The sequence below is a fragment of the Ixodes scapularis genome, unplaced genomic scaffold (assembly GCF_016920785.2).
Source record: "Ixodes scapularis isolate PalLabHiFi unplaced genomic scaffold, ASM1692078v2 ptg006502l_1__unscaffolded, whole genome shotgun sequence".
NCBI lineage: Eukaryota > Metazoa > Arthropoda > Arachnida > Ixodida > Ixodidae > Ixodes > Ixodes scapularis.
In genome coordinates, this window is record NW_024610481.1 from 1,055 (window position 1) to 13,824 (window position 12,770).

Genomic DNA, 12,770 nt, shown 5'->3' on the forward strand with positions numbered 1-12,770 from the left:
CTCCTCCTTTCCCCATTTCCGGGGAGAGGAGGAGAGCCCGCGCACACTCAAAATGGGAGAGGAGACGCGGGCCTCCTTCCACTGCATTGCCAAGAAAAGTTGTCGCGGAGTATATAGACTCTTTTATTTCTTTGGCGCAGCATGGCCTATGTTGCTTTTTGCGCCATTAAACACCTAATAATCAATCAATCAGCACTCCGCAGGCTTCAAGCAATCAGCCCGGAGGTTGTACTGGGGCCCAATGCTTGCCGGGAAATTTTTGAGTTTGTCTCCTCACTTTTTCAGCACCTCTAGGAATGAGCTGGAAGCGGAGATCCGACTACTGTGGTCTATTTTTACCACGAACGAGACGAGCTCTGCGTTAAGCTTTTTGTACTAGGCAATGGTTTTCAGGGATGCTGCCGCTACACGCCCTTTTTCAGAGTAATCGCGGGCGCCGTCAAGTTTCTGACGCTTCCAGCCTCAAATGCCGAAGCAGACAGAGTATTCTCCCCCGTCACTGACCAAAACGGAACTTCTCAATAAATGAAGCTTGACCGTCTGGAGTCCACCCCAAGAATAAAGTTTGACCTCCGACTGCAGCAGAAAACATCATCTCGATACATGGTCCCAAATGAAGTGCTCCAGAAAATGACAGCCAACTATTATTGGGCCAGACGCATCTAAACTCCGCGACAACTTTTCTTGGCAATGCAGTGGAAGGTACAGGCCCGCGTCCCCTCTCCCATTTTGAGTGTACGCAGGCTCTCCTCCTCTCGCCCGCGCACACTGAGAGGGGACGCGGGCCTGTACCTTCCACTGCATTGCCAAGAAAAGTTGTCGCGGAGTATAGTAGAACTTCGCCGCACTATTTGATATTAGTTTGAAGTGTTTGAACCGCTTCACCCTCACTCTTGTGAACTGCAGAGTACGGCCCGCACCTGTGTGTAGTAAACTCAAGACTGCACCCATCAGTCGACGAAGCCGACAATGAGCAGCCAATCATCGCAGACTACCGCCGCGACCTCCCTCGTCGTTTACCGGCCCGTCGTCTCTCCGACGACCTTCCAGGTCGAGATTTACGAAAAAAAGTCGGCGACTGATTGCCGCAAGTGTTCGCTATTTCTGTCGCGAACTTTTGTCGAACCAGACTTTTTGGTCGAACTTTCGGGGTTCGACTGGGTCGAACCGGGTCGACGAATTTTCGAAGTTTTCACCAGATTCGACCGGTTCGACTTTGTGTTCACTGATCTTGTGTTTGTGGACAGTGTGGCCAGACCTTAATACAAGCATGTCTAGGTTTGGAAAAATATTTTTTTGCAAGGGTTATTTTATATTGTGAACAGCTCCTTATCATCTCTTAGCCATTATCATCCAGTCCGAAGCCAACTGGCCAGCCTGTCGCGCATGCGCACACAAGTCGAACCTCAATAGAAGGTTCGTCGACCTTTCCACTAAAAGTTCGAAAAAGTCGAACCTGGTCGAACTCGAACCGCGGCCGGTTCGCGACACCCCTATTTTTTTTCTTGTTTTTAATACCTTGATATTGCATATTTGGTGTAGCGACTTGTTGGCGAAATCTCGAATAAAATGGCTACTGTTGGCTACTTTCTGCGCGTGATTTGGCCACTTTGACTCTAAACCCAGTGGCAACCCTGCTGATTTGTTTTTCTCCGTCAGCTGCGTAGAGAGATCGGAGCCGACCTTGTTTGGGACGTCGTAGACGAAAACATCCGCGGCCGTGGCAGCCTGGGCCAGGCCACCAGAGGTGTGACAACCTAGGCTTCGAAGACACCGAAACAAACTCGTGATTCCGGTTGAAGTCCGCCAGCGGATCGAGGTCGAGAGATGCGGCTGGCGCTGTCAAAGGGAGCGCAGTGGTTGCAGCATGGCGGCCATCGGGTCCGCGACTCGGCGTTCCCTTCCTACCTGACCACCGTGCTGGCGCGGAGCAGGGTCCTGTGGCGAGGCCTGTGGGCCCGCGCCAGCCCCAGGTCCCTGGTGTCGCGCCCGAGACCCTGGCTGTTCTCGAGTCCAGGGCGCGCTGGACCGCCGGCATGGAGCGCGTCGAGTGCTGCAGTTCTGGGCAGGCGCGCCGCTCGGAGGCTCTGGGGCGGCCCTACCCTGCCCCTGATGGGACTGACGGGGATCTGCCTGATCCGCAAGCCGGCCCTGGTGACGAGCGAGGAGGAGCTGGAGAGCGTCTGCGTCGCCATAAGGGTGGGTGGCGTGCGAGCGAGTGGAGGACTCCAGTCCCTGCCCTGACGGACGGGCATGTGTGGCAGGAATTGGTCAGCGAATTCCCCAAGGAGGACTCGTTCCGCGTGCCGGACAAGGGGACGCTGACCCTGGATGACTTGGAGCTGGGCGAACACCTCGACACGGGCAGCAATGCCGTCGTCTACAGCGCCCGCTGGAAGGAGCAGCCCCGCAAACGAGGTAGAGTACTACAGCACTTTTTTCATCGCTCGAACCTAGGGCAAGATATGCTGCTGCTTCGAGTGACACGACGTTAGATATGGAGGGAGAGGGACCTCATTCGAACTTTTTGGGTTGACAGCTGAAATTCTGCAAGGTGAGCTTTCTAGGATGAGCTCTTGGACAGCGGTGAATAATAACTCTCGCAATGTGGGCACGAGATACTTCAAGCAGATGTCCCGTGGAAGAAGGATCCAAAATACTTAGTCGCACTACGTGTCTTTTTCACTTTGTGCTGAAGCGTCATTTCTAGTGAGTTGCAATGTTTAGTTTTCACTGTTGGCCCTGCTCGCATCATCTGCGTCTCAGTTTATGAGGATTCAAGTCGTCGGTCAAGTGTATACAACCTTGTGCTAGTATGCTTCATACGCACACTCACTAACTGGCGTCAGCTGCTAGCCAACTTGAGGAAAGGTTCAGCATCGATTCTTTCATTCGTCCATCTGTGTCCGTACACTGGGTTTGCTTTAAAGGGATACTGCAACAAAATTCAAGTGCCTATTTTATTGTCTAAATGTCAACCTCATTCTGGCCACACCACGGAGACACCGATTGTTTGCTTGAGGAATAATCTGTATGTCATTACGTCACTTTAAACTTAAAAGCAGTGCCGCTTCACGGAAGTATGGCAACAAGCTGCGTCTGCGCGAGCCCTCTCGGACTGTATTTCCCTTCTCTCTCGGCCTATTAAACTCCTTTAATGAGCGGGTAGGGGAAACTAAAAACGACCAGGGTGTAGTGCGTTGAAGATGCCAGGTGGCGAAGCTCATAACCATGCCAGCCCCCAAGCAGCTTTGCCCGTGCTGGACCAATTGACGTCATGTCTATGACATCAATTGGTTCAGCTCTTGTGATGCATCGAGCTTTTCGATGGCTCATCTTTGAGCGCTCGCTGGAATCGGTATTTTGGAATGAAAAATGTAGCCATTTGTTCAAAATACAAGTGTGAGATTGTCATTAGCAGATTAAGTTTACCATGTTTAACTTATTTCGGGACGTGAGAGGTATTTTTAAAGTTTTGCTTCATTATCTCTTTGAAGGGGTACTCCGGCGTTTTCTTCGTAGTCCCCGATTTGCCTGAAAATTTCCTAAACACACCAAGAAGCATACTTAAAACAGCAACCCAAATATTGGGAAAAAATGAATTTTTTTCGTAAAGTTATTGAGTCCATAATTTCGGTCCTCACCGTGTTTTAGAGCGCAGCTCTTAGGGGCCCGTTTCCGGCTTGAGCGGTGTCGCCGTCGCCATCGGCATAACTGCAAGGTCACGTCCCCCCCCCTTCCAAGGCCAAGTGACCCCCCCCCCCCCCCCCCCCCCCCCCCCCGAGGTCACATGACACCCGTGACGTCACACGACCCCCCCCTGAGGTCACGTGACCTCAAGGAGTCACTTATCCCTCAGCACGCTTCCATCCTCCTCCTCAAGAGCTGCGCTCTATCTAATCCAACTTTAAAGGGAATGGTAAACGGCTTTTCTTTTTTCAGAGTTAAAGTTTCTACTAGCAACAATAAATAAGTGACGTCAGCAGAAGGCAGGGGTTCACTTTTTTCACTGTAGACTTTGTTCCCAACTGATTACAAGCAGTTTCATTGTGTCAAATAAATGCTTTAAAAACTCGCTCCAGCATGCGCAGCAGCACGAAAGAAATGCTCACAAATGCTCGTCCATTTTTAGGCTAACCTCTTGACCTGCAAGCCTGCCTTCCTCTGACATCACGGCACAGAAAGGCGGGGGTATATTTGTATGTTGGTTTGGGCAATATTTTCACTTGCTGATTTTACAATAAATATTCTAAATTTGATGATACTAAATAGCATACCAGAAAGGGTAAAGGCTGGTGATTCCAAAAATAAAGTTAGCGTAAAATACCAGGCAAGTGCCCACTCAAAACTTTGGAGACAATCGCAAAAAAAATGGGGATGGCTTGTCCGGTCATCAATTTTGTATATAGATCTACTGTGTGTATTTTCTGAGATCTTACAAATTTGGGAATGGGCACTTTGTGTGGAACAGGCAGATGTGCTGTATTTTACGGTAGTTGGGGTAGCTAAAAAAGTCGCCGGAGTATCCCTTTAATACTGGTCGGTTGCCAGTCTGACCGAGCAACAATGTGTACTAGGAACTTGGGTGTCAAGACCTGCTGCAATACCTGTAGTTCCACGACGACAGGAATTCGGGGAGCCCTCGGTACAGATCACATGCTTTCTTCTCATTGTGTCTCCACAACTGCACATGAGCCGTGACAGCTACCGCCATCATTGTGTCCGAGGCGAGCTCTGACGCAAAGTTTGATGCAAAAACTGGCATTATGACTGATAAAAACCGGCATTCCTCGGACACGGACTGTCCACTGTGGTTGTAGCTTGATGGAAGGGCATTGAAGATGAACACCTGCAGAAGATACAAGAATAAGTTTGTTGGTTACTGCGTCGTTGCCGTGCCACCTTGCCCACGGTTTCTGCTCATGTTTAGAAGAAGAAGAAAATAGATGGTGCTATGGAGAATTTGGCAGCCTTGAAATGGCGCCGGCTACTCATGTTTAAACTGAGATTTCATAAAATACATCCCACATGTCGCGAAGCACACGTCATAGTGCCATCTGTTGGTGCTTTTTAATGTGAGATCACTCGATAGTCCCGAAATTTCCAGAATTGAGTTGAGTTGCCCTCATATTTATTCCTTTGCTGTTCCGGAAGACACTCCTATCTGTGGATTGTGCATGCACAATGCATAGTATGCATTGTGCCGATGTTGAACTACTTTCACAGTATGGGTCCTTCCATGTTCAATGTTTTCCGTACCTTCCCCAGAGGAGCCTGAGCCTGCCTTTGACCTGGCCGTGAAGGTGATGTTCAACTACTCGGCTGAGTCGACCGCAGCGTCCGTCTGGCAGTCCCTCCACAAGGAGTGCCTCCCGGCCTGGCTTCACCCTGGTGGCCCCAGGTACCCTGAGGGATGTACGGTCAGGGCGTGGGGGACACAGGGGATGCTGGAGAAAAGCAGTGTTAGGAATATTCTCGGAACTTCTATTCATTCATGGAAACTTTGATTTGTTCACGAAAACTTTTATTGGAATGTGACGAGTACTCTACCATTTCCGATAACAAGTCGTCCCACCTCTCTAATGACTCGGAAAGTTTGTCTTAAATTGTCAGTTTGCACAAAAATTAAAGGGAGCATGCACTTCACCTTCAGATGCTGTTTGTTGTTCTCCGCCTTCAATTTTTCAAACAATACCAGACAGTGAGAAACTACTGAATGGACAGATGACATGTTTAGCGATTACTAGTTAAAGCAGCGAACATCTTTAGGCCGAGTTAATGTTTCCTTTAATTTCTGTGCAAGTTGGAGGTACTTTGTCTTTTATAAAGAAAAAATTGAATTATGCAGAATTTTAGTAGATGTCACCCTGTCTTTGTAACTGTTTTAAGGTAACTTGGTGCTGTTACAGTTACATCTCTAAGTTATGCTAAGGAATACCCAAATTCACATTGTTTTAGTCTCATCATCGCGTTATGTGTTGTCGCTGCCTCAATCTGTACTCTGAGGAAAAGGCTTGTTCAGAAAGAGACTATGCCAGCATGTCCCTTACACTGAAAACTGAACTGGTAGGTCAGCATATTTCGACATACCTGAATGCCGTGAGATAATATGGGAGGTACCATATTTTTTGACTATAGTCTGCACACCGTGCATGGTTTGCACTTAGTGCCCAGTCCAAACGTAAAAATGATCATACAGAGGATGCCTTGACAAGTGCCTGCTGTATCATAGCTCACAAAAAAGCTTGTATCATACATAAATCAATATTACTATACTCCGTCATTCATAAAATCCTTCACGTCTTGTCACAGTGAACGGTTTAGAAAAAAACTGTGGCTCCAATCCTCGCTGTGAAGGTGGCTGGACAGCGAAGCTGTAAACGACACCCACAGCGATTACCCATTGTGACGCCACTTGAAAATTCAGACACGTGGCTCTACAAAGAGTGAAACCAGATACAAGTGAAATGTACTTAACCACACCCTTTATTTCTTCACAGCGACATTCACGACTACTTTATGATCAGTGTTATAGACACAGAGATTTTCACTTCTCCCTGTAGAGATATTCTTTGCTAAGCCGGTCTCCCTTTTATATATGAAAACGTGGTGACGTCACTACGTGATTTCTCTGCTGTTGGGTACTTTTCCACTCTGAGTAGTTTACGCAACCGTAATCTTTACCGGGAAACACACGCGGAGAGAAGTAACGTGCTTCGCATTGTTCGCAGGCGTCGTTATCATCCATCATGCGGTTTGCACTTCATTCGAGTGCTTCGAATGACGTCAACCCGTTTCGAAGCAGCTGCAAACCTAATATTTACCGGAACGCAAGGGAGGGTGTTCCTATTGTTTACATGCGCATTATCATCCATTATGTGGTTTTGATGCTTGTTTTGTGGTTTGCTTTATTGAAACGGATACTGAGCTGTATGCTGCACGCCTGATTTCAAAGGAGATATGCTGTTTTGCCTTCAATTGTTCGCCAGGAGTTTTTTTTGCTTAGAACGCCAACGACGTGAAAAAATCCTTGGATGGTGGAGGAATACAGCTTTGCCGTAAAAAAAAACAAATCCTTGTATAGTCTGCACCGGGTAAAATTTCAACTTATATATATGTATACCGTATTTACTCGAGTAATAGCTGCACTGTCTATGAAAAAAACCTGAGGGTTTGCTTCTCCGCGGAGCACGCGGATTGCCAATCACTGCGATTGACACCATGATTTCAGCGGTTTACAGGACAGAGCTAACGTCTTCGCACGAAGATACCATCTGTGAAGACTGCATTTTTGTGGAGACTCGTGTTCTCAATCTAGTTATTTGCTATGTTATTTATGCGCAACGCGATGATTGGCTGTATATGTGCTTTGCAGGAAAGTAGACGCAAGGGCCTTGTTCATACAAAAACGTTCAGCCTTTCCACTCTCGTGAAGAAGGAAGACCAGCGGAGCTGTACTCAATACACTGTGTGCTTCTTCTTCGTCGTCGGCTGTTTTTCGCGCTGTTTCTTACTATGAATTCCCACCAACGCGCCCAACTATCTATTCTTCCATTATAGCTGGAAAGGTTGATGCCATCTACGAGCGACGGCAGAAATCATACTGGTTGTGTGCTTGCCGCCGTCGCTTATAGATGGCGGTAGCTGTCCAGGTAGGTTTGTGTCGACATACCGGACATGATCCTGGGGAACCTAGCCCTTAACAGCTCTGCTGTAAAACTGCGGCTATTACTCGAGTAAATACGGTAGTCTGCGGGCTATAGTCTGCACGATACGGTAATCGGAGGATCATTTAGTTGCTTTTTGAGTCGACTGTAAATGTATTCGAATGTATCGATTAAAGTGTAACTGTAGTTTTACTTTGTTTTGTAACTGCATTTTCACACGAGCTTCATTAATTGTCAGTTAATTACATCTTAAGAGTAACTTTTGCAGCTTCACATCTTTTTAGTGTTGTGTTATGGTACACAGAGTCCGTCCTTGTTTACAGTAACCTTTGGAACAAAAGCAGCGGGGCATGTTTTTCGAACGCCCGGTTTCCAGCTCGTGCTCCACGCCTTTCGCCCTGCTTTGGCCGCGCGCGTGCCCTAGATACGTCGAAACGTCGTCAAAGGTAGGAAGCTCGCGCAGGAGGTGGGGCGAGCGAAGCTACTCCCTGCTGTTCTCAAGTTGTCACCGACTGTGCAGAGCGCAAGTTCGTCTGCTTCTTGTGCAGGGATTGCACTGATGTCAGAATGCCAAGCTTCGATCAGCTCTAATGGAGGCATAGTGGGTAGACCTCAATGCTCGCTGCCTTGAGGTCTACTCACTATCCTTCCAATCAAAGCCAATCGGTGCTCGGCGTTCTGACATCACTGCAACCTTGCTCAGGGAGCAGACGAACTTGCACTCCGCATAGTCCTGACTTCTAATCACATTTTGGCGACACCATTTTCGACGTCGGAACTTAGTGCGAAGCCATCTTGTTCCCAAACCACGTCTTCTTCCCACCTACTGGTTGCTGCTTTGAACGGTTTCTGTATGTCTCCACTTCCAAGCTGCCACGTTCCGTGCGAGCCGTGCGCTTCTTACGTGCAGTTGCCTTGGCGACGGAGTGAAGCTGCCCCCTCACCCCAACGTGGTGCAGATGCCCGTGGCCTTCGTAGACAAGATGCGTGCTTTGCCCCGGGCGACCGACCTCTGTCCCAGTGCCCTCCCGCCAAGCTTGCACCCGTACGGTTGCGGCCGCAACGCCACCCTCTACCTGGTGATGCGCAGGTAGGGCAGGTGTTGCCGCAACCTTTGTCGATGCACAAAAGGCAGGACGCGGCGAAAAGGTACAAAGATATTTGCACCTTCTATTTTACCCACCTCAAAAAGCCACCCCCGAGGCTGTGAGTCAAAGGCTTGGCTTGAGTTTTTGAGTCCCGACTGAGGTGCCTGCAATTTGATGGGGGTACTTTAACATTTTCTTTACGGTACCTGATTTGCCTCAAAATTGACCAAACACACCAACGAACATTGTTAAACTAAAACCCAAATATTAGGCCAAAATAAATTTTAGAGCGCAGCTCTTAGGGGCCCGTTCCCGGCTTGAGCGGCGTCGGCGTCGGCGTAACCGCAGCTCTCGTAACCCTCGTGAGGGTTACGAGGGTTAATCTCATGAGGGTTACCCTCATGAGGGCCACGAGGGTTACTTACCCTCGTAACCCTCACGAGGGTTACGAGGGTTAGTTACCCTCAAAAGGGTTACCTTCACGAGGGTTACCCTTTACGAGGGTTACTTACCCTCGTAACCCTCGAGGGTTACGAGGGTAACTAACCCTCAAAAGGTAACCCTTTTGAGGGTTAGTTACCCTCAAAAGGGTTACCTTCACGAGGGTTACCCTCACGAGGGTCACGAGGGTTATGAGAGTTACCCTCACGAGGGTCACGAGAGTTACCCTCACGAGGGTCACGAGAGTTACCCTCACCAGGGTCACGAGAGTTACCCTCACGAGGGTCACGAGAGTTGCCCTCACAAGGGTTACTAGGGTTACCCTCACGAGGGTCACGATGGTTACCCTTACGAGGGTCACGATGGTTACCCAGGTCACGTGACCCCTGGGAGGGTCACGTGACCTGGGGATACCCCCCGAGGTCACGTGACCCCCCGTTGACGTCATAGCCACTGATGACGTCATCAGTGACGTCACTGATGACGTCACCGGCATCCGCATCGTCATCGTAATCATCACTGATGACGTCACCGGCATCCGCATCGTCATGGTAATCATCACTGATGACGTCATCAGTGATGTCACTGATGACGTCACCGGCATTTGCATCGTCATCATCACTGATGGCGTCATCAGTGACGTCACTGATAACGTCATCGGCATCGTCACGTGGCCCCAGGGCACGTGACCCCCCCCGACGTCACGTGACGCCCCAAGGTCACGTGACTTCCACAAGGTCACGTGACCCCCAAGGTCACGTGACTTCCCGCCCCCCGAGGTCACTTGACCCACCCCCCCGCCAGTACCCTTCCCTCCTCCTCAAGAGCTGCGCTCTAATTCGGCATTACAGGGAGTTGTAAACGGCTTTCACTTTTTTTCCTCCAAAGTTTTTTACTATTTTATTCCTCAACAATTGTTTTTTTCTTCAGACAAAAATTTTGTTTTGGCAACAATGAGAAGGTGACGCCAGCTTAGTGATGGAAGTGCTGTGCCATTTGCATGAAATTGTGCCATGAATGAAAGTCTCTTAAAAGGCCACTGAAAATAAATAGATTTTTTTTTTAAACAGTCTGGTTGAAGCGCTCTTTTCAAAAAACAAATTTTACGCAAAAAAACACCTTTTTTGTGTAAAGCATTGTAGTGACTAAAGTTATCACTCGTGGAGCAGGTACAAGTCTGGGGCTAGATAAGAGATGGAACAATCGCGTGGGGGCCTTACCGCAACTGCTAGCCTTGTGCCTGCTCCCTGAGTGGTAACTTTAGTGCACTACTACGCTTCTCACGTACTCAATGTTTTTCTGAAAATTACTGATTTAGTGGTTCTCGATGACACTGCAAGTTTCTAATTGGAACCATATGTCTATTTTCATTAATTAAAAAGTCGCCTGATGAATTTTAATTACTTAGTCTACTGATCGTTATGATTAGCCCCTTGTACTATGTCCCTCTGGCCGTAAAACTCACCTGCACAAACTGCATAAGTGTAAGTTTGACGGCTTTTTTTTAAACAAACTTGTTAAGTTTAAAAAAGGAAAACGGTATTTGAGTAAATATGCTAGCCAAAGTAGTTCACGTGGAGTGATCAATCGAAAGGGCAGCAAACTTTTGCTCAACCCTGGTTCGAACGCCACTAAAATGCAGTGTCACTTTTGAAGCACAAATGCAAGTTTGAATAATATGTGCTGGTGGTTGTTTTTGCAGCTTATGAAATTAGAACCCTGGGGGGGCGTACATATCTTTATTGAGACGTTTTAGCAGTATGCTGATATTTGCTGGCATTTTACAGGAATTATATATTTACCGACTAAAGTAACTACCTAGTGTAAAAGAGGGAGGGAGAGGCTTTATTTCAACTGAAGTGTCATGCTATGCTTTATTTTTCAACCATATATTTTAGATAGCCGTTGTAAATTAAACTTGCTCTCTGACCTAAGCTTTACTTTTAGAAAGGCTGTGTGTGTGTGTGTTTTTTTTGTCCTATTTATTCTTACCACAAAAGATAAGTATTATGCCTCGGTATCAAACAAAGACCCCCAATCATTATCAAATAGGAACTCATTTAGCGATGCAGTCACATCTTTATTTTGAAGTAACATGCTAACAGATGTTGACGTCCTCTCCAAAAGCCTCTGTGGTTGTTCCAAATCAATATTTTGCCTGCTACAAAAGGTCCAATGCTGCTTTCATCACTGCCGGCAGTGGGCATGGGTTTACTCTTTAGATACTAGAAGTTCTTCTCAACTGATTACAAGAAGTTTGATGGCGTCAAGTGAACGCTTTGGAAGCTTGCTCCAGTATCCCCATAGCAGCATGAACCAAATGCACGGCATATTCCGTTTTATAGAATGGCCGCTTGACTTGCAAACTAGCCTGCCAGTGACGTCACGGCTCTGAAAAGCGCGTGTATATTCGACAGTTAAGTTTTGGCGTCGCATTCATGTTCCGATTTTGCATTATCGGTTCCGGATTCCGCAATACTAAATAGCCTGCTGGAAAGAGTAAAGGCCAGGGACTCAGAAAACCTCATTAGTAGGGGTAGCTAAAAAAATCACCGGCGCTGACTTTTTGTGCGGGGAAACACTGCGACAGAAGTTAGCCAAAGCATGCTGTGCTTTGGTATTCGATGTTGAAGCGTTGTCAAAGAAAGGAAGCTCGCGCTGGAGGCGGGGCAATTGAAGCTCCTCTCTCGCGTTCTCCCCTTGTCCTTGACTATGGGCACACGTACAAGGCTCGTCAGAGTTCCCCTCTTACGGGGCCTTCCTTCCTGCCGTCCCTGACGACTGTTGCCCCGTGTATGCGTCCAGGTATGAGTGCAGCCTGGAGCAGTACCTGCGCCGGGAGGAGCCCCTGAGCAGCCACGTGCGCCTGAGCCTGCTGTGCCAGCTTCTGGAGGGCGTGGCGCACCTGTCCCAGCACGGGGTGGCCCACCGGGACCTCAAGGCCAACAACCTGCTTCTGGACCTGTCCGAGGGTCCCGAGAGCCCCCGGCTGGCCATTGCGGACTTTGGCTGCTGCCTGGCACAGGGGCCCCCGTACCACCTGTGTCTGCCCTTCCCCACCGCCGAGGTGTGCAGGGGTGGCAACGCCTTGCTCATGGCACCCGAGGTGAGAGGGCGTCTCTTTGACCTCTCCCTCCTCCGGTTTTTGAGGATCTTTGAATGACAGCCAAGGAAGCCATTTCTTCCTATATTCCATTTTGTGCCTAGCGTACGACGCCGCAAAAGCTTCTGGTGCGAGTGCGCGGCTTCGCCTAGTTTCTCGTTTGCATGAGGGCACTTGCAAATCATGTTATATGAAGACAGGCTCGTGCCATCAGCTTTGACGGCATTGAAGACTGAGTATGGAAACACATACTAGTCGAGCCCGCTTACAACGAACCCTTCTACAACACGAAACGCGTTCGCTAAAAGAGAAGTTCGTTATAAATGAACTTACCCTTAAAATTCAAGATAAATAAGTAAGCACGGCACGGATTGGAAAGCGCAACACCTGCGATCGATGTGCATGGCGTTTATTCAAGGAAGTCCGTAATCGCTGTTTGCTTCCCCAGTGCAGATCCAATTATAGCGCTCT

The 12,770-nt window shown here is 48.4% G+C and overlaps 1 protein-coding gene across 1 annotated transcript in view; it reads left to right on the forward strand.

The window, feature by feature from the left end:
• The first annotated feature begins 1,452 nt into the window (after positions 1 to 1,452).
• The window catches only part of LOC8026937 (serine/threonine-protein kinase Pink1, mitochondrial), a 29,522-nt gene continuing 18,204 nt past the window's right edge, over positions 1,453 to 12,770 (forward strand). Inside the window, exons 1-5 of the mRNA XM_040209748.2 lie at positions 1,453 to 2,199; positions 2,265 to 2,418; positions 5,269 to 5,401; positions 8,578 to 8,757; positions 12,002 to 12,302. Of these exons, the coding sequence (XP_040065682.1) occupies positions 1,828 to 2,199; positions 2,265 to 2,418; positions 5,269 to 5,401; positions 8,578 to 8,757; positions 12,002 to 12,302 (1,140 nt within the window). The 5' untranslated portion in view covers positions 1,453 to 1,827. The remainder of the gene's footprint in view (positions 2,200 to 2,264; positions 2,419 to 5,268; positions 5,402 to 8,577; positions 8,758 to 12,001; positions 12,303 to 12,770) is intronic.